The following is a 16,989-nucleotide window of genomic DNA, read 5'->3' as shown; positions in this document are numbered from 1 at the left end:
CAACCTTACCAATAACAAGGAGGGATATAACATGCAAGATAAGTACCAGTACACAATCACATTGTATTCCTTCATGCTACTAATGACTGCGCTGAGAAGAAGATAAAACCCTGAAGTTGTTCAAAATATGATTACCCCGCTGACCCTCATCCATCCTTGTAACTCAGGGTGGCATCGATGTTGGTTTGCTTAACCAGCTGAACAATGTCAAACATCCACGGTACCCCCATCTTTCACCCCCCCAAAAAAAACTACTGCAAACTAGACTCGCATGTCACAATCGTTGCCGCATGCGCCTTTGGCTATTGTTGATGAGGACACCACAATTCGCTAGTTTGCAGCAGTGTTAGCCATGTTTGGATCCCTTGCATCCCAAATATCTGCATCGTGCGGTTGCATGTCCAATTACGTTGTTGGCTGGGATAAGACGTGGCGTGATATCCTGTGCCTCAGGTACCTCGAAAAGGAAAGAGGACTCAAAGAGAGCAGGCCAGTATTCGGTGAAGTCCACAGTTGAAGCAATGGTCAACAGGATATTGGGCTCCCTGTTTTCGCGTTGGGACTCTGCAAAGATCGGGATCACTTTACTGATGGCAGCATATCAGAGCGCTGTCGAACAAATCGGGCTGTGAGCTTACTAGAGATTCCGCAAAAGGCCTTTTTGGTTGTGGTCCCTCCCCCTGTTCCCTGAATAAGCTACCTTCTGAAGCCACCGGCCGGGATCTGTTGCCTAGGTCACTTTGGTCCTGCTCTCTTTGAGAGGATAGACCTCGATCCCTCTTCGTTTTGTAGGAAAGACCTTTCGCCGGTTTTTGAACGACTTGTGGACTGCATACGTCCGACAAACTGAAGCCTTCCCAGGGCCGATCAGCATCCCTCAACCAAGCCCACACCTGGGCTTCTTTGGTCCGATTCCCAGTAGAGGCGGCTATGATGTCGATGCGAGCCTTGCCAAGAGAAGCTCTCGCTTGACTATGGCCGATTGTCTCAGTGCTATGTGTGGAGGCATAACCACCCTTGGATGGTACAGTGCGTGGCCAGCCGCTGTGAAACGAAGTCGTCAAGACTTTCTTCCGGCTACTGCGTCTGAGATGCGTTGCTTTTGATCGATCCATAAGTTGCAAGAAAACACTTTCGTATTGATTGCTGCCTACTTCGCCCTTCATGGGCATCAAATCCTCCTAGCTCCTTCTATACTCTACCATCTCATGCGGCTCAATAGCAACTTGATCCCTTCAAAGACCTTAGGTACCCACATTCGTGCCCAAAGCAGAACTGTGTCAACTGCTAGTCGTACCTCAAGATCATTGCTAGGCACAGCCGTGTGAGTACCGCCCCTGGCTCTGCGGACACTACGCCTCAGGGCTGTGGACTTTCTTGTGACACTATTCGGATTAGAGGAGAGAATCATGATTGCACTGCCCTATGTTGCTGGATATTAGTCACATTTCCGACTTGTTGGCTTTCAACCGCCCTGTCCAACGGCATAATCGGCAGGTCTCATAGTCGCTGCAAAGGAGCCAATCCTTAGCACCCAGCCATCGCTGCAGCTATGACTTGTTTCCTGGCATGCGGACTTGCGGCTCTTCCTAAATTGCAGACCGACTGATTCGTGGCCACACAGATTACGTGAACGTGGAGTGGCCTCAATGGAAATATTTTCACTGCAAATGTCCAAAGATATGCGTCTTGCTGGTCGCTGTGCAGGAAACCGCCTGAACCAAAAGTGCTGCATGTCTATTGCCGTTGCCTAGCTTCGCCTCTGGTATCTGTAAACAGCCCTGAGATAGACTCGAATAAAGCCTAGCTAATAGTTTGATGAAGCTGCACAGCTTTCCTCAGCATCGCCTCCTTTTCCACCACGCCATGACGCACATTGCCCTTTCATGTCCACTCCCCAAGACAAGACAGTAAACAACTGCAAAAAGGACCCAGCTCACCGAGAGGATTCTACTCACATGCGCGGATTCTAATGTTCGGAGGTTAATCGCAGTAATCGGCCTTTGGAGATCTTTCGATCAATGTTTCTCTGAATTAGCAGGGTCCCCAGAGTGTGAGTTTTCTAGTTTTATATACAGACACCCGCCCCTTAGGCAACTACTTTGTCGAGATTTCTACCAATCATTAGGTTATCTCGTGCCAAATTACTCAAGAGGCTATCAAAGGGCATTCTCATAATTCGGAATGTCGGGCGGTCCTGATGCCTCCCTCTCCCTGAATTTCCGAAATTAGAACGAGTTTCTTGGCCTGATTTCTTATGCGCAATTCAGTCACGGAGATGAATGGTATGAATGATATCTGCATTTGACCCGATCACATTAAGTTCCGGCATCCAACGCAAATCCTTGAGTGACAAAGTCCGTCCCGTTGCGTTGAGCCCAGCTCGAGACCATGAGTTCAAAAAGTGTCAATTTTGACAAATGATTTCACTTCGTGCCTCATCTGGCAGGTTTGGTCTGGATTCTCGCCTCCTTCAACTCGAGTGCGGCTACCTCTGGCGCATAACACCGTTGTCGCTGGCAATACATCTACAACAACACATCTGCCTCAAGTTTAAACCGCTACATTATCTGAAAAGCATTTTGTCAGTCGTTGGACAAGTCAAAATCAAGTGAAATCACTTCCACGATCATTTCAACCATGACAAATGTGAGGTGTCGTCGATCCGACCTGAAGGTGATTGGTCGTATAGACGCAGAGCCGCGACTGTGGCATTACAAGGACCACGTATGAAGCATTGAGGGAGTAGTTGAACAAACCTGGCATTGGTAGACACACCACGTGGCAGACTCATAGTAGTCTAATTGCCGATAGTGACCTCGTCCTGGGGATCTACTCGCTCGTCGTCACACATGGTTGCTGGGCGTGCAACGACCCAAGAGCCGATCAGTTGGCTTGTGCTTGGCGAAGGATCTCGTGCAAGTACAAGTTATACAAGCTGGGGAGTATAAGCTACCGGCTGGTTCGGGATCAATGTCATACGTGTTGGGCTCAAGAATGCGTTGGGCCGCTACAAATGTACCGTCCAATTCGCTGTGGCCCAAAGTCCAAATGACTGGAACATGCAACTGGAGCCTTACCCAACCACCCATCTATCTCATAAAACACAATGAATATGTCAGAGCTTTCTGGACATGAGTGAGGGTATCCGCAACAATGATTCGAGCGTCCTGGAACTTCCAGGCGAGACTAGCTCCTCGTCAGCCTCACTTTTCTCGGTCTGCGTACGCATATCGACTAGTCGACTCCATTGCACACATTACATCCAATGAAAGAAGGTTTGATATTGCTGCCTTTTCATAACTCGCATGTCATCGATCATATGTGAACTCGATTCGTGTTCGTGATAGGTTGCACAAGCGCGAGAGGGTGTGAAATCTTCAGGGACCAGGTTTCATATGTGAAGGACTTAGTGACAGATCATACTAGAGAGGATATTGCATTTTGGGCCATCCTGAAGAAGCTAATTGGACCGACGAATCAACCTTTTGATGCCTGAAAAGCCTATAGTTGCTCTGCTGGTGAACGTCACTGATGTGATGTGATGTGATGTGAAATGCATGAGCAGTGCTGACATGTTGAAGACTTGTTTGCTTCCTCGGGAGTAAATCCTAGTGCTATTCGCTTATGACGATGAAGTTTGCGCAGAACAAACCTAAAACTATAACCCCAGTTCTCTCGGGGCTAAACGATTAGAGGGTAATATACAAGAAAAGTTAGACCGGTATTATCGCCTAAGTTACTCTACCGGATGAGTAGAGACGGAGGAAGCCCGGAAGGGTCCACTTTTCCCGGCCGAGACACAAGGGACAACTCTTCATAGTGGCTTGTCTTTACTCTGCAGATACCATCGTTCAATTTTAAGCGTCGGAATAGCTTTGTAAACCAAGTTTGAGTCTTAATTATAGTTTTAATACATATATTGGAATTGGCCAATACACTTCCTTCGGTCTCTACAGTGTCACTAGGTGAGTGTATTAAGCATGCCATAAAGCCTCAACCAGTACCTTCGACATATTTATAGCACTCAAAGAACCTTGGAAGTGTCATATCACATTGCAATAGGGAGAAAAGTAATATCAATCGTCGTAATAAAATTTATACAAGATATGCAACTGAAAAGCCAGCGCACAATCTATTTACAAACAGAAAGCCATCTGCAAAGATGCAGTTTCATCGCCCTCCACTAGGGAGGAACAAATCCGTTTTTTTGCTGGCAAAGAAGTGCATGGACACGTCACGGACGTATCGCATGTTGCTTATTCTCCACTGTTTAGAGCTCTTTCGAGCTCTTTACAGAGATCGGCGGGCAGCGCGGCGAGCACGGCGGCGCTTGGAAGAGCAGCCGGTCTTGGGGGGAGTGACGGGAGCAGAAGTGGGAGCGGAGGCACCCTCGGAAGGTCGGACAACAGTGGCGAAGGTAGGAGTAGGGGCAGGAGCCTGAGTCTCGGAACCAGCGTTGCCACCAGCGGGCTGGGTAGCAGCAGGGGCCTCAGCAGCAGCGGAGGTGGCGGCGGGAGCCTCAGCGGCGGCGGAGGTGGCAGCAGGAGTCTCGGGAGTAGAGCCAGAGTCGGAACCAGAGCCGGAAGAGGTTCCCTTCCAGACCTCGGGGCCGGGGATGTCGTAGGTGGTGTAAGAACCGTAGAGGTTGAAGACAATGCCCTTGTCAGTGGAGGTGTAGCCCTTGTTGAAGTCGAACTTCTCATCAGGGACAGCAGTGCCGGAGCCAGTGACCTCAACCTGAGCGCAGGAGGGGTAGAACTGAGCACCTCGGGCGGGGTTGGAGGCGTAGGCAACATCGGACTCGTGGTGAGCAATGATCTCCTGGCGGACAATGTACTTGCCAGCCTTCAGGGCAGAGGGGAGAGTGAAGGTGGACTTGCCCTTGGCCTTGATGAGCTTGTCAACAGCCCACTCCTTGCCATCGTAGCCGTCCTCAGCAATCTTGGTCCAGATAGCACCAGTGCCGTCGCTCTCGGTGTAGGGAGCAATGTAGGTGATGATGGGACCCTTGTGGCTGCCATCAATGATATCATCTCCACGGTTATCGTGGTACCACTCGAAGGTAAGCTCGTCACCGGAAGCGGCCTTGACGAACTTGGGAGCGGCCTTGCCACCATTGACGTTGCAGACGAGATCGGGGCTGGTGAGGTCCTTGACGGGGGAGTTGCTGGCGGGAGATCGGATGTAGACGTTGCGTCCATCACCCTGGTCCTCACCGTTGACCCAGAGGCCGTAGACCTGAGCGTGGGCCGAGACGGTGGTGGCCATGGCCAGAGCAGCAGCGGAAGCGGAGAAACGCATCTTGATAGATAGTTATCTGTCTGAGTTGGTGTTGGTTTAAAGGATTGGATGAAGCGAGAAGTCGCGGAAGTGAAAAAGTTCGAGCTTCGGTGGTTTGTTAGAAAGAATGAAGGTTTGGCACAGCCAAATTGAAAGAAAGTGAAGATAGAAAGAAGAAAGACTGATTTTGCTACGACGAGTGTGGAGAGAAAGAGAAGAAGAGGTATTGGGACGACGAAGGATGTCGACTTATATATCGAATCTCGACGCCTTGAGCTTGAGATTAGGCCCGCCCTAGATCCAACTATTCCTGTTCCTATCCTGTCCTGTCCTGTCCTGTCCTATTCCTCTCCAAGGCGTAAACTACGGTCAGTCCCACCACAAGGATCAGCTCACTTCAGTCCAGTTGACTTCATCTCGTCAAGAAGCCATGCCATAACCTCAAACATGGTGTGCTGGGACCATGTCCAGCGAGTGACAGTTGAATCTAGATCAGATCAGGGAACAAATCTACCCTCAGGAGAAGGGTCCCTTGCAGTTCAGGCGTCTCGCCTTTGGTGCGTACTCCATAACGATATAGACATTGATAGACGGAAAAATAAGCTCACTTGCAGCAAACGCATAGCGGAAATTGAAACCCTTGGGCCTGGGCTAGCTGGCCTAGCTGGCTTACACTACGCTAGACCCCGGACCTTGCTGTCAAAAAAAAGAACCAAGGCGTTACGCTAAACCCCTGCCAAGTTCGGTTTGAGGCTCTATAGGACGCTCCCATGATTGGATGAGTGTCTAACGGTGAAACCTAGCCCCTTGGCACTTTTAATATCGGAGCAGACCCCATTGGAGCGATCCCGCCTACGCCTACGCCACCGTTCCCGTCCACATCCACCGTTCAAGTCTAAAATATCCCAGGCACCGGTGACTCTATTCTTTTCGAGAAGTAGGCGCCGGTAAACGACGGGAATTTCGATTCTCTTCCTCTCCTGTTGTCTTGGCAGATCCGCTTCTTCACCTGAAACCGTAGAATTGCCATCTCCTACTGGGGGAGAATTTTGTATGCGCGACCGAGGTATTTTGGTGTCTAGTTTCAAGGAGTTATGCAAAGATGATATGTAGGTTTTCCTCGGGGAGTTGCATTCTCTTGAAACAAGTCGTGTACGTTTGTACGTTTGTACGATGCGAGGATGGCATCGGACGAGAAATGCAAACGAGAGTGTTTCGACAAGTTTGATGTTTCTTGTCTGTCAGATCAGGACAAACAACGTGCAATCAATTCAAAACGACAAAACGTCAAGACACAGACAAACAAACAAGGCCTTTAAGGAATATCGCATCGATTGGGTTGCGAAAATCATTGTCTGTGGTTACGACGGCTATACGTGGCTGTGAATCGTCACAAATGACAGTCTGATTAAACTTCAAATTAACTATACTCAGCATTAGGTTTAAGCATAGAACTCGAAGCTTCAAGGTAAATACTAAGCTTGAATAAAGGATGAACTGACCTGGCAAGGGCCTGTCAGAGCTTATCTCCCTGTGCAGCGTAGCCCTTGTAACCTCTCTGACACAAGCTGTTTGAGGCGCGGCGCTAAGACAATGCTACCCTACAGATCGCCAATACAACATCGGGAGCGTAATACCATCTGCCATTGCTACTGTAACTACAGGAGGCTCGGGAGAATATTCTAGATAATATTAGAGATATGAATAAATATTATAGAGAAATACAATTGATATTGTGTTAGTAAAATGTGCAATCACTTGTAACGGGAGAAGGGAATGAAAAATAGCGCTGGTCATGGTTCAAATTATCTCAGTCTATGCTTCATAGAGTAGCATTGTCTGTTTGTGATGCACAAAGTTAATGCTATGCAAAACAAGGTATCACGGCCCGAAAACCCCGTCTCGATAAACGCAATTCGGAATGACGAACCGCAGAGCCGCTCTCCTTTCGAGAACCAACCCGCCGGCTCTGCTGGGGAAACCACTCAATCCGATACACATCCCAGTATCCCTAGATTAGAGTGTCACCCTAGAGTTCAAAGTCCATATTTCCAGGATAAGGCCAACTGCAAACACATAGATTTCTATTGTGCACAACTATAGGTTGACTAGTTAGAAGTGAAACGACGAACTGCTGATAAAGTTTTCTCACTATATATACTCTAGCGATTACTGTCGTTATGGGAACATGTTCCTCGAGACCACCCGTATTAGACAGTGATATATTCCTTTCATGGATCAACTCGCTCATTACACAAAGCCTCAACTGAGTATGCGTAGCATACCAACTTGGACTTCTTCCTCTCCGCAGTAGTTTCCTTGGAACGTGACTTGATCTACCCCTGCGTATCTGATGCTTCTTTGCTCCTCATCGAAAGTTCCATTCAGCGAGGTTCCTGCCGCTCCAGTGGTACCGAATGCCATGGGGATAGTGCTCTAACCAGAGGGACGAAGAACGAGACTCAAGAGGGAGTTCTGAAGAAGCAGTGGCCCAAGGAACAGCACGAAGACGCGAGCATGTTTGTCGCAGACGGAGAGCTTCCTCTGCAGCGTAAGGATCAAATAGTGCTCTCAGACGCCGATTGATCTTGCTAGAAGCTCCAGCAAGTCCACCACTGTCTCTTCCAGCAACACATTCATGGCGGTTAGAGTAATTCAATCGTGAGGAAAACATCGTCTTGAAACGATGCAATCGCAACATATCCATACAGCCTCCGACAGGGCCAATCAAGTTGTCTAGTAGAAATTGATACCTGGCCTTGAAACTCTTTCTGTGGTAGTTGATATGTTCCTAGGCCAGTTGATCTGGAGGTACCAGATTATAAGACAATGGTGGGTCCCATATGTCTATGTCTTCTTCAACTAGCATCCTGGCCGCATACGCGGCGATATTCTTCTGGAAGTTGAGAAGTGTCTCCTTAAATTCCTTTCACGCACAGCCAGGCATGGCGTTGCGAGCGGGCAATTGATAGCCTCGATGCCCATGACTCTGTACCGCTTCGTCGTGTAGAATGGTGGGCACGCTTGGCAATTTAGCACAAAAGATAAGAAAGTAGGTACTCATAGAAATAGGGCATCTGTGCCCGGTCTGTTATATGCTTCCTTAATGGATCCTCGAGTATCTTCGTTGCTCGGCACTCCCAGAAGTTCTTTGCTTCTCTTGTTGACTGGCTGGATTGTACACCTTCAGTGGTAAAACGAATTGTGATTTTGGCGTCTCAGGGCCAGCTCTTGCCTTTGCGAAACCTTGACCTGATGTAGATGAAGGCGTAGACATCATCATAAACGCCCCGACAGAGTAACCTCGTCTTGGTGCGCGTAGTATCACGACGATATCGTCAATATTTCTCATCCTGCCAAGACGAAAAACCATAGGATCGCTCATATCTTGAATGGCGCTCACAGCGTGGCGAATGTGACCATCCTGCTTCCAGTAGTAATTAAACTTTTAGCCAAATTCCATGGTCGTACGTCGAGTCTACCAGGATCTTGAGCTTTTGGAGTTCGTTGGCCTTGTCCGGGAGCTGGCAGTAAGGAGAGAATTCGTTTCTGGTCTGTCGACAACATCTCAATAGTCCGTTTGCATCTCCGGTTGAAGCTGAAAAGCCCCAGATCATGTCCCTCAACTCAAAGGGAAGGTAAAGTGAGCAACTTGCATGCATCGCAGTAACCATTTTGTTGGTAGATTTGGTTATGTTTGCGAGTTTCGAGATGTGAAAGAGTACAGGGGGTTCAAGGAGCGAGAACCCCCTACTTGTAGTGTATATTAACTGCCACTTCTTGTGGACATGAGTGACTCACTCCGAGAGAGTTTTGGACCAAAAAAATGGCTTTGAAGCACTCAAACTTTTACTTAGACCAATTTTTAGTAAACTACTCTAAATTATGACATTATTCCTCCATGATTGCCTAGAGTTAGCCTTCTGCTGAGTGTCCTCCCGATTGGCATTCCCGACATCCTTGTGCGATCAAATCATGACTGATAGTTCATCCTTTTAAACCACCTAGCTCTTCATAAGCAGGTATTCTCCAAGTCCCTCTATCCTCCGGCAATACAGCAAGAATCGCCTTATCAATCTTCAGCTTGGTGATGAGTCCAATAATCGAGTACTGCAACTTGATCCCAAAGTTCGTCTTTGGATATGCAATACCGGGGACGAACGACGGCAGTTTTTGAGACTTCTCAACGTATGGTCTCAGAGTATCTTCATACGCCTTGAGAGCTCTGGGGATATCATGGCCATGTCTCGCAATTTCTCCGCTGAGGACACAGGCTCCTATCAAAGCGAATGTAGTTCCCACACCCGTCAGTGGAGATGGAGCATATCCTGCATCACCTAGTAGAACAACTCTCCCTTTAGACCACGTCTTGGTCTTGATCTGGACGATAGACTGTGCGTAAAAGTCTTCGGTCTCATGCATAGCCTTGATAAGCCTCGGAGCCTGCCATCCTGCATCCTCAAAGATCTCTGCAAAAAGCTTCTTCTGAGCATTAACGTCCTGACTCATGATCTCTTTCAGCTCTTTCACGTGGGACATTGTCATAAGATATGCTTGGCCTCTATCCTTTGAGTGCCAACGCGTTGAGATCACACGGCGGCCTGGGGCGCTGTATACAGTGGCAAGATTCTTGTCGCCTGCTTCCCGTGGCAGATTATAGTAACATCCATTCAGATTGAGGTCGCGCACATGAACAGCTTCAGGGTCATCAGCGAATAGCTTCCGTCGGACTCTCGAGCCTTGACCGTCTGCGGCAATGACAAGATCGTAGCTCTCATCAGCTCCATCCGAAAATCTGACTTTGACCTCATGGCCAACATTCTGAAAGCTCTCAATCGATGTTCCGAAGCGATATTGGGCTCTTTGTCTCGTCGCCTCGTATATGATCTTGCACAAATCTCCTCTCATGACTTCGAACTCACTTGTGAACGACTGTCTCCCTTTCCCCGAATCATTCCTTTCGAGCAGAGCTTTCTGCTTCCCTTTCGAATCAACCCATTGTAGGCCATCTTCATCAACCGCTTTATTTCGGATCTCTTCAAGAATTCCCATGCGCTTCGCAGCTTCGATCCCTTGGCCGCGAATGTCAATCTGTTGACCTCCAGTGCGTAGTGAGGGGAATCTTTCTATAATGGTGCAGGAATGGCCAAGACGGGAGAGCCAGAAAGCAGCAGATGGACCAGCGATGCCACCGCCTGAGATGAGAATCCGAAGTTTCGACATTTAGAAACACGCTATGTCTAAGAGCAAAATGCTATGCCTGGAAACGAAGTGCATGAATACTCGCTAAGATATTCGCTGCGAACACGCTAACAAATGAATGAGATGTGAAAGACTCTGGAGATTGACAACAAACGTTGGATTTGGTCAAGATAATCCGGGTCTCTGTCTATAAATGGCTACTTCGTCAAAATGTAGGTGTCATTGACTCCAAGGATTCAATCCTGGACTAGTCCAGCAACCAGGAATTAAAATGGGACAAGGGTCTGTGCTGAAGCTAGAATAGTTACCACCTTAATAACAGACGAGTTCAAGGCTACTCCGTACTGTAGAGGAAGTTTGATGACAATCCGGTCGTCATAAGCACTCGATTTATAACACGGGAGGCACACCAAACTATTGTTCTCTACTCTTGTTGACTGATGGATCTACCTGAATTCACTGTAAATCGCTCGGTGTATCTGTCGTTGCCGCGTGGTTCGAGTCAACACCCATTTCTAATCTAGCCTTTATCATTTCGACCCAGACGCATCTGCCTTCTTCGACTGCACAGCATCATCCACTGTGGGTGGAGCAGGAATATCGACGCCTTCAACACGATATTCAAGACCAGGATATGCATCGCTGACAACAAGAACGTCGAACTTGCGGGCCTGGCCTGCCTGAGCGGGAGGGAGCTTGATGGTTGTCTTCACCGTGGGCCGACCACCAGCCTCGAGCTTGCGATTGGGGTTCGTGGTCCAACCCACACGCTTCACTGCAACGACTTCGTCCCTTGTTAAATCGGCCACGATAACGAACCACGATTCAGTTTGTGGTTTAGGGAATTTGGGTGCGTAGATGCGAGCCTCTCGCTCGACAAGCTGGTTGAGACGCTTAAGACCAATTGTCACTGAGAGTGCTGTGGCTGCAGCGATGGACACCTCGACGTTGGGTAGGATAGATACAGCGAGAGCGAAGCGGTTGTGCTGGCTCGCAGGTACACCAAGCTTCTTAGCAAGTTGCATCGCCTGAGGTCTAGTCAGCGCGCTGATCTTAGAAATTGGTGTATCGTTCTTGATGTCGGGCTCGACCGTAGGCAGGATTGACACTGGTGCATCGGTGGGCCAACGAGCCGACTTGATCGACTGTAGAAGGGCCATCATTTGCAGGCAACTGGACAGATATCCAAGCTCGGTCAGAACATCGATGGATGCCTGTATGACACGGATAGCCTGATCGAGAACACTAGTCTGATCACCAACATAGTCAGTGATTGGAAGATCTATCTGAGACATATGTGCTTGGAGAAGCAGGAAAGCCTTCACGTGGGGATCCCACATAGGGAGCCCAAAGGCATGACCAGGGAATGGCAAATTGTCCGAAAGAGTGTTGTTTATGAGGTCTTCATTATGGCGTACGGGGAGTTCGTCGTACTCGGTAGCGCGGGACATCCATGACAAGACGTCGAGGAATGAGGCTTGAGCTTTCGCATGCTTGACAAGGTGACGGATAGTCTTGTGCGAGAGGTAGTAGTAACTCATGATCTTGCCAAGAGGCGTGGGATCAATGTCGCCATTGGGGAACACCTCAACACATTTAGAGTCAGCAAGCTCGTTTAGTGACTTGCTAACCATCTCAATCATGTATTCATTAGCAAGCTGCTGAGCAGCGATGCTATTGTGCTCCTCAGCAGAAATCTCAAGTCCGTAGTACGACGGATTCTTGTGTAGTCTCCTGAAGAAGAATGTCCATGTAAGATAGTCGAGCGCGTCCTGCTTGGTGACAATGGTCTCAGCCGAGACTTCGGCGCAAAGATGGTTATCCAAAACAGTGTGAAGTGAGGACTCTACTGGGAAGCCAGTGTGAAGGAAGTGCTTGTAAAAGTCCTTCTTGGAATCCTGGGTAAAGATACGTGCAACTCCCGAGTTATCGAACTGAGGACGACCGGCACGACCCAACATTTGCAGAACATCGGTCAAGTCCATGTCTTTGTATGCCTCGATTTTGGCATCGAAGAATTGTGTTCCTTTGACGACAACCAGATGAGCAGGCAAGTTGACACCCCAGGCGAGAGTACTAGTAGCGACCAGGATCTGGATCTTGTTGTTCAAGAACAACTCTTCAGCAAGCTGACGATCCGACTCAACTAGACCAGCGTGATGTAGACCAATTCCAAAGTTGATGGCCTCCTTTAGTGCGTCGTCCTTGATTCGAGCAAGGTTAAGCTGCAAATCTTCTTCGTCCATGTGAAGGAATCGTCGGGGGTTATCTTCCATGCCACAAAAGTTAATGAGATCTTTTGCTGTCAGACGAGTCTGTCTTCGTGAGGGAACGAAAACAATGACAGGCTTGTCAGGACTGTGGTTCTTTACAGCCAAGAAGGTGGGGCGATTCATAGACTGCATCAAAGGACAAAATCCCCTGACTTCTGGGAAGCCATCGATGTATAATTCCAGGGGAACAGGACGAACAGAGTGCTTAAAGTTGAAAAGACCCTCTTTGACACCTAGCCAGTTACCCAGGTCTGTCGCGTTGGCGCACGCGGTTGACATGCCCAGGAGACGGACGGCATTTTTGGTCGAGGAAGCAATGTAGTTCATACGAGACACAATGATTTCGAGAATAGGACCTCGGTCTCCAGCCAGAAGATGAATCTCGTCAATGATGACCAGGCTCACCTGTCGAACGTATCCTCTTGTCTGCCAGGAACGAGAAATACCGTCCCACTTCTCAGGCGTAGTGATGATGATATCAGCGTCCTGGATAGTTCTAGTATCAGGAGTATTGTCACCAGTCAACTCCACCAACTTCAAGCCCAGTGGTCGCGCCAATCTAACACCCCAGTCTTTGACTCGCTCACGGACGAGTGCCTTCATCGGCGCAATATAGACAACCTTGGACTTGGGTCTTTCACGGAAAGCCCACCACATGGCAAGCTCAGCAGCAACAGTCTTGCCGCTACCAGTAGGTGATCCCAGAAGAACATTGGCAGGCGTATGGTAAAGCGTATGGAAGATTTGCGTTTGCATGGGGTTGAAATATTCGAAGCGCTTGGCATAGAGTTCTTCAAGCGCAGGGTTCTTGAGGGCCGAGATGGGTAATGGTTGAAGATTCAGGAGGTCAGTATAGACGCTTTCAGTGTCTGGGCGGATGAGATGCTGGAAAGAGACTGGGGTAACGGTCTCAGCTCCCAGCCATCTGTCTGAGACGGCTCGGACATATATCTGGCTAGGCAAGGGGTCTGAAAGGGGAATTGTGAAGTTCAGCTCATGGTCATCATGTAACTTCCTTCTATTGAGGATAAAAAACTCATGATGGTAGATCTCTGAAGTCTCAGAATTCTCAACCCAGATGTAGAACGATTCTGAGGTGCCGTGGATCTGATCATGCCATCGGAAATCGGGAATCACATAGAGCTTAATACGCAACACATCTCGGTTTAGGGGAGCGATTTCAGCCTCGACGTGAACAGTAGGAAAGTTATTCAAGATCTTGGCGATGTTCTTGCCAGCACTCTGGTTGTGTATCAACCCTCCAATCTCTGCAGGCTCCATGTCTTTCATGGTCTCTATTGTCAAGTTCTCTTTCGCGTCGAGCTGGTTCAGGACCGACTTTGCAAGATCAAACTGATGAAGAGGATGCTGATAGGGCCAGATGCGCTTTTCAATAGACTTTGCCAGAGTTAGAAGCACGAGGCACTGGTGGCCCCATCGGCGATTGAGGGCAAGCATGAAGAGTGCTCGACAAATACGTCCAGACTGCTGAGCAACGTAATTCATGTCGTTTGAAAGGGCAAAATCTTCTGGCTGGGCTTTCGAGATGTAAGACTGCAGCAAAATATTTGTTTTTGCCTGAGGGGTGTCAATGCCTCCATCAACATCGCATGGAATGATCTCTCGACGTAGATGAGTCAACTCCTTCTCCTCACTATCTCTGGATTGGATGTTGTCAAACTCTCCACTCATACTGATCATCTTTAAAATATCGGCCTCTGTGGCCTGAGGCTGCATCATGGCATTGAAGACCTGAATACTTGTGTGGAGGATATAGTATTGACTGGCAATTCTTCCGATATCCTTGCTGCGCAGCTCGTCTGTCCTTTCATTGTAGATGATCATCTGGCATTGCTGCAAGGTCTTGGCAGCCTGGATAGCAAGCTGACGACGTCTTTGAACCAGGTTTGGATCGTCGCGAATTTCTGACCATTCTATGCCATAAGACATTGGGCTCCTTTGCATGCGCACGAAGAGGTACGAGTATCCGATCCACTGAACAGCATCCGGAATAGAAGTGACAGTTCCGAGTGCAATTTCAGCATTCAGATTGTCGACCAGCTTCGTCGAGAATTTTGATTCAATAGGCTGTTGTTCCGTGACAGCAGTCAGGTAATGGGTGAGCTTGTCGTGAGTTGTGCAGATCATGCCGATACCAGTATCTTCGAATTGAGGGCGACCAGCGCGACCAAAGATCTGCAGTACGTCGAGAATTCCCAGATCAACAAATTTACCATCCTGAGCGCTATAAACCTGAGTTCCTTTGATTACGACTGCTGCGGCAGGCAAGTTGACACCCCATGCTAGAGTGGCGGTACAGCAGAGAACCTTCAGGACACCTTCTCCGAATAGTCTTTCCATCAAGTTTCGGTCAGATCTTGCCATTCCAGCGTGGTGAACACCAATTCCCTTGGATAGGAGCTCACGGATCTCCTTGGACTTGGACTGTTTGATATCACGCGAAGCTTGCTCAAACCCAGGATGATAGCTCGGGTCAAGGAGATCTGCACACATGGCATCGATGGCCTTCTGGTGCAGCATTCGCGCTGTAAGCTGCGTATCTCTTCGTGAGTGAACAAATACCATGACTTGATGATCACGCTCAAGCATCTCTTTGACTTTGTCAAAAGCGACCTGATCAAGATTCTCCTTCGATTGCTTTGTTCCAGCCTTTCCTTTGACGCCGATGAAATGTTGTTCCAAAGGTACAGGGCGGAAGGACGAGTCGAAGTAGAAGAGGCCTGCATATTTGTTGACTTTCAGGAAATCGGCGACGTCAACATAATTGGGCAGTGTGGCACTAAGACCAACAATTCGAATGAGAGACTGCGTACTCTCAACCTGCCGTTCCGTTCGAGCTACAAGGGATTCTAGAACAGCACCTCTCTCATCATGAAGCATATGTACCTCGTCGATGATGAGAAGACGGACCTTTTGAACAAGTTCCGTGTCTCCAGTGCCCTTGCGTGTGACGACGTCCCATTTCTCAGGGGTGGTAACGATAATTTGAGTCTGAATGATTTCAGACTTGGTGAGCTGCATATCTCCAGTGTACTCTCGACACTTGATACCAAGCCAGGCCAGGCGCTTACCTAGCTTCTCTGTAACCTCAGCAGCAAGCGCTTTCATGGGAGCAACATAGACGATTTTGAAGTCATCCGCGTTGACTGCAAATTCGGTGGCTGACGGGTCCTCGAACGGGTTAGGCTCAACATTCTGGGCAATTGTTTGAAGAATGGTAAGCATAGCAGCATCCGTTTTACCCTGGTCATATTAGTAGCTGAGAGTGAATGTTGGGATAAGTGGACTCACAGCACCAGTAGGAGCACAAATCAACATGTTCTCACTAGTCTTATGGGCTACAGGATAGACAAGACTCTGCATGCGGTTAAGCGTCTTGTAGCCCTTAAACGTATTTCGACACAACCCATTAAGTTCCTTGACGGGTATAAGCCGCTGTCCAGGACCCAGGACACCCTTCTTGCCAGCGGGGATAAAGTACTCCTCGTACTTGTCAAACGATAACCGCTCACTACCAACTGGCAGTCCGTATTTCTTGCCGGCGTAGCTTAGAGTGTTTCCAGCGCTATATGCTTTATAGACGTGTGGATACTGGGGTTCCTTTGAGTGTGCTGGCGCAAGACTTGCAGATTTGTGTGCTTGATCTTGGCGACGCAGGTTTTCTTCTCTTTGAGCCTTGGTCAGGAGTCGAGGTTCGCTGGAGCTCCCCTGACTCTGACTGTTGACAGCGGAAACGATCTCATTTCTGTGACCCAGTATCTCGATGATGAAGTCAAAATCATCAAAGCCTACCAAGTCAGTAAGTTGGATCTGAAGTTCATCATCAGAGCCATCAGAGTTGAGGACACTCATGATTTGGCTCTCAAACACATCAGCAGAGAGGCCATTCTTGGCTGCGATGGCTGAGCATCTAATTGAAAACCATTCAGCCCCGTAAACTGCCACAGCTGATCCATCTGGGGCGTCTCCATCAGCGAAATCGCTGCTTAAGGCTTCTTGGTCGTCATCGGAGATAAAGTCCCAGACATCCTGGCCGCTGTTTTCACTGGAATAACCACCAAATTCGTCATCATTGAGGTCGTCTTCACCTGATCCATTCTCCTGAGGAATTTTGAGGTTGGCGATAGCTTCTTGCATAGCTGCAACCTGTTCGCGCCATCGTGCCTCCGCAGCACTGAGTTGCGAGGATGCCATGATGTAATCAAAACTA

At 48.6% G+C, this 16,989-nt stretch overlaps 5 protein-coding genes across 6 annotated transcripts; all 5 read right to left on the bottom strand.

The window, feature by feature from the left end:
- Window positions 1–43: 43 nt before the first annotated feature.
- FVEG_06460 (hypothetical protein) lies at window positions 44–1,411 on the bottom strand (the record flags this gene model as incomplete). Of its 2 annotated transcripts, none has more annotated exons than XM_018894853.1 (2): window positions 44–1,016; window positions 1,298–1,411. In XM_018894853.1, the coding sequence occupies 2 exons, from the start codon at window positions 1,409–1,411 to the stop codon at window positions 585–587; spliced, it is 546 nt and encodes a 181-aa protein (XP_018751993.1). In that variant the 3' UTR covers window positions 44–584. The 2 variants fall into 2 exon arrangements, with proteins under 2 accessions (XP_018751993.1, XP_018751994.1); XM_018894854.1 differs by lacking the exon at window positions 1,298–1,411 and having other exon boundaries at window positions 44–587; window positions 639–1,130.
- Window positions 1,412–4,293: 2,882 nt separating this feature from the next.
- On the bottom strand, window positions 4,294–5,532 carry FVEG_06459 (hypothetical protein; the record flags this gene model as incomplete). The annotated part of the gene is made up of 2 exons (XM_018894852.1): window positions 4,522–5,532; window positions 4,294–4,491 (listed from the first exon to the last, which is right to left on the bottom strand). Exons 1-2 carry the CDS (start codon window positions 5,302–5,304, stop codon window positions 4,294–4,296), a joined length of 981 nt encoding a protein of 326 aa, XP_018751992.1. The 5' UTR covers window positions 5,305–5,532.
- Window positions 5,533–7,651: 2,119 nt separating this feature from the next.
- Window positions 7,652–7,957, bottom strand: FVEG_15862 (hypothetical protein; the record flags this gene model as incomplete). Its single annotated transcript, XM_018905088.1, has 1 exon — window positions 7,652–7,957. One exon carries the CDS (start codon window positions 7,955–7,957, stop codon window positions 7,652–7,654), a length of 306 nt encoding a protein of 101 aa, XP_018751991.1.
- Window positions 7,958–9,270: 1,313 nt separating this feature from the next.
- Window positions 9,271–10,506, bottom strand: FVEG_06458 (hypothetical protein; the record flags this gene model as incomplete). The annotated part of the gene is made up of 1 exon (XM_018894851.1): window positions 9,271–10,506. The coding sequence occupies one exon, from the start codon at window positions 10,504–10,506 to the stop codon at window positions 9,271–9,273; it is 1,236 nt and encodes a 411-aa protein (XP_018751990.1).
- Window positions 10,507–10,874: 368 nt separating this feature from the next.
- On the bottom strand, window positions 10,875–16,973 carry FVEG_06457 (hypothetical protein; the record flags this gene model as incomplete). The annotated part of the gene is made up of 2 exons (XM_018894850.1): window positions 10,875–16,022; window positions 16,071–16,973. 2 exons carry the CDS (start codon window positions 16,971–16,973, stop codon window positions 11,016–11,018), a joined length of 5,910 nt encoding a protein of 1,969 aa, XP_018751989.1. The 3' UTR covers window positions 10,875–11,015.
- Between the last annotated feature and the right edge of the window lie 16 nt (window positions 16,974–16,989).

The sequence above is a fragment of the Fusarium verticillioides genome, chromosome 2 (genome assembly GCF_000149555.1).
Source record: "Fusarium verticillioides 7600 chromosome 2, whole genome shotgun sequence".
In the NCBI taxonomy this organism is placed as follows: Eukaryota; Fungi; Ascomycota; class Sordariomycetes; order Hypocreales; family Nectriaceae; genus Fusarium; species Fusarium verticillioides.
The sequence above is the reverse complement of the archived record's forward strand: the minus strand, read 5'-3'. Positions and strand labels throughout refer to the sequence as shown.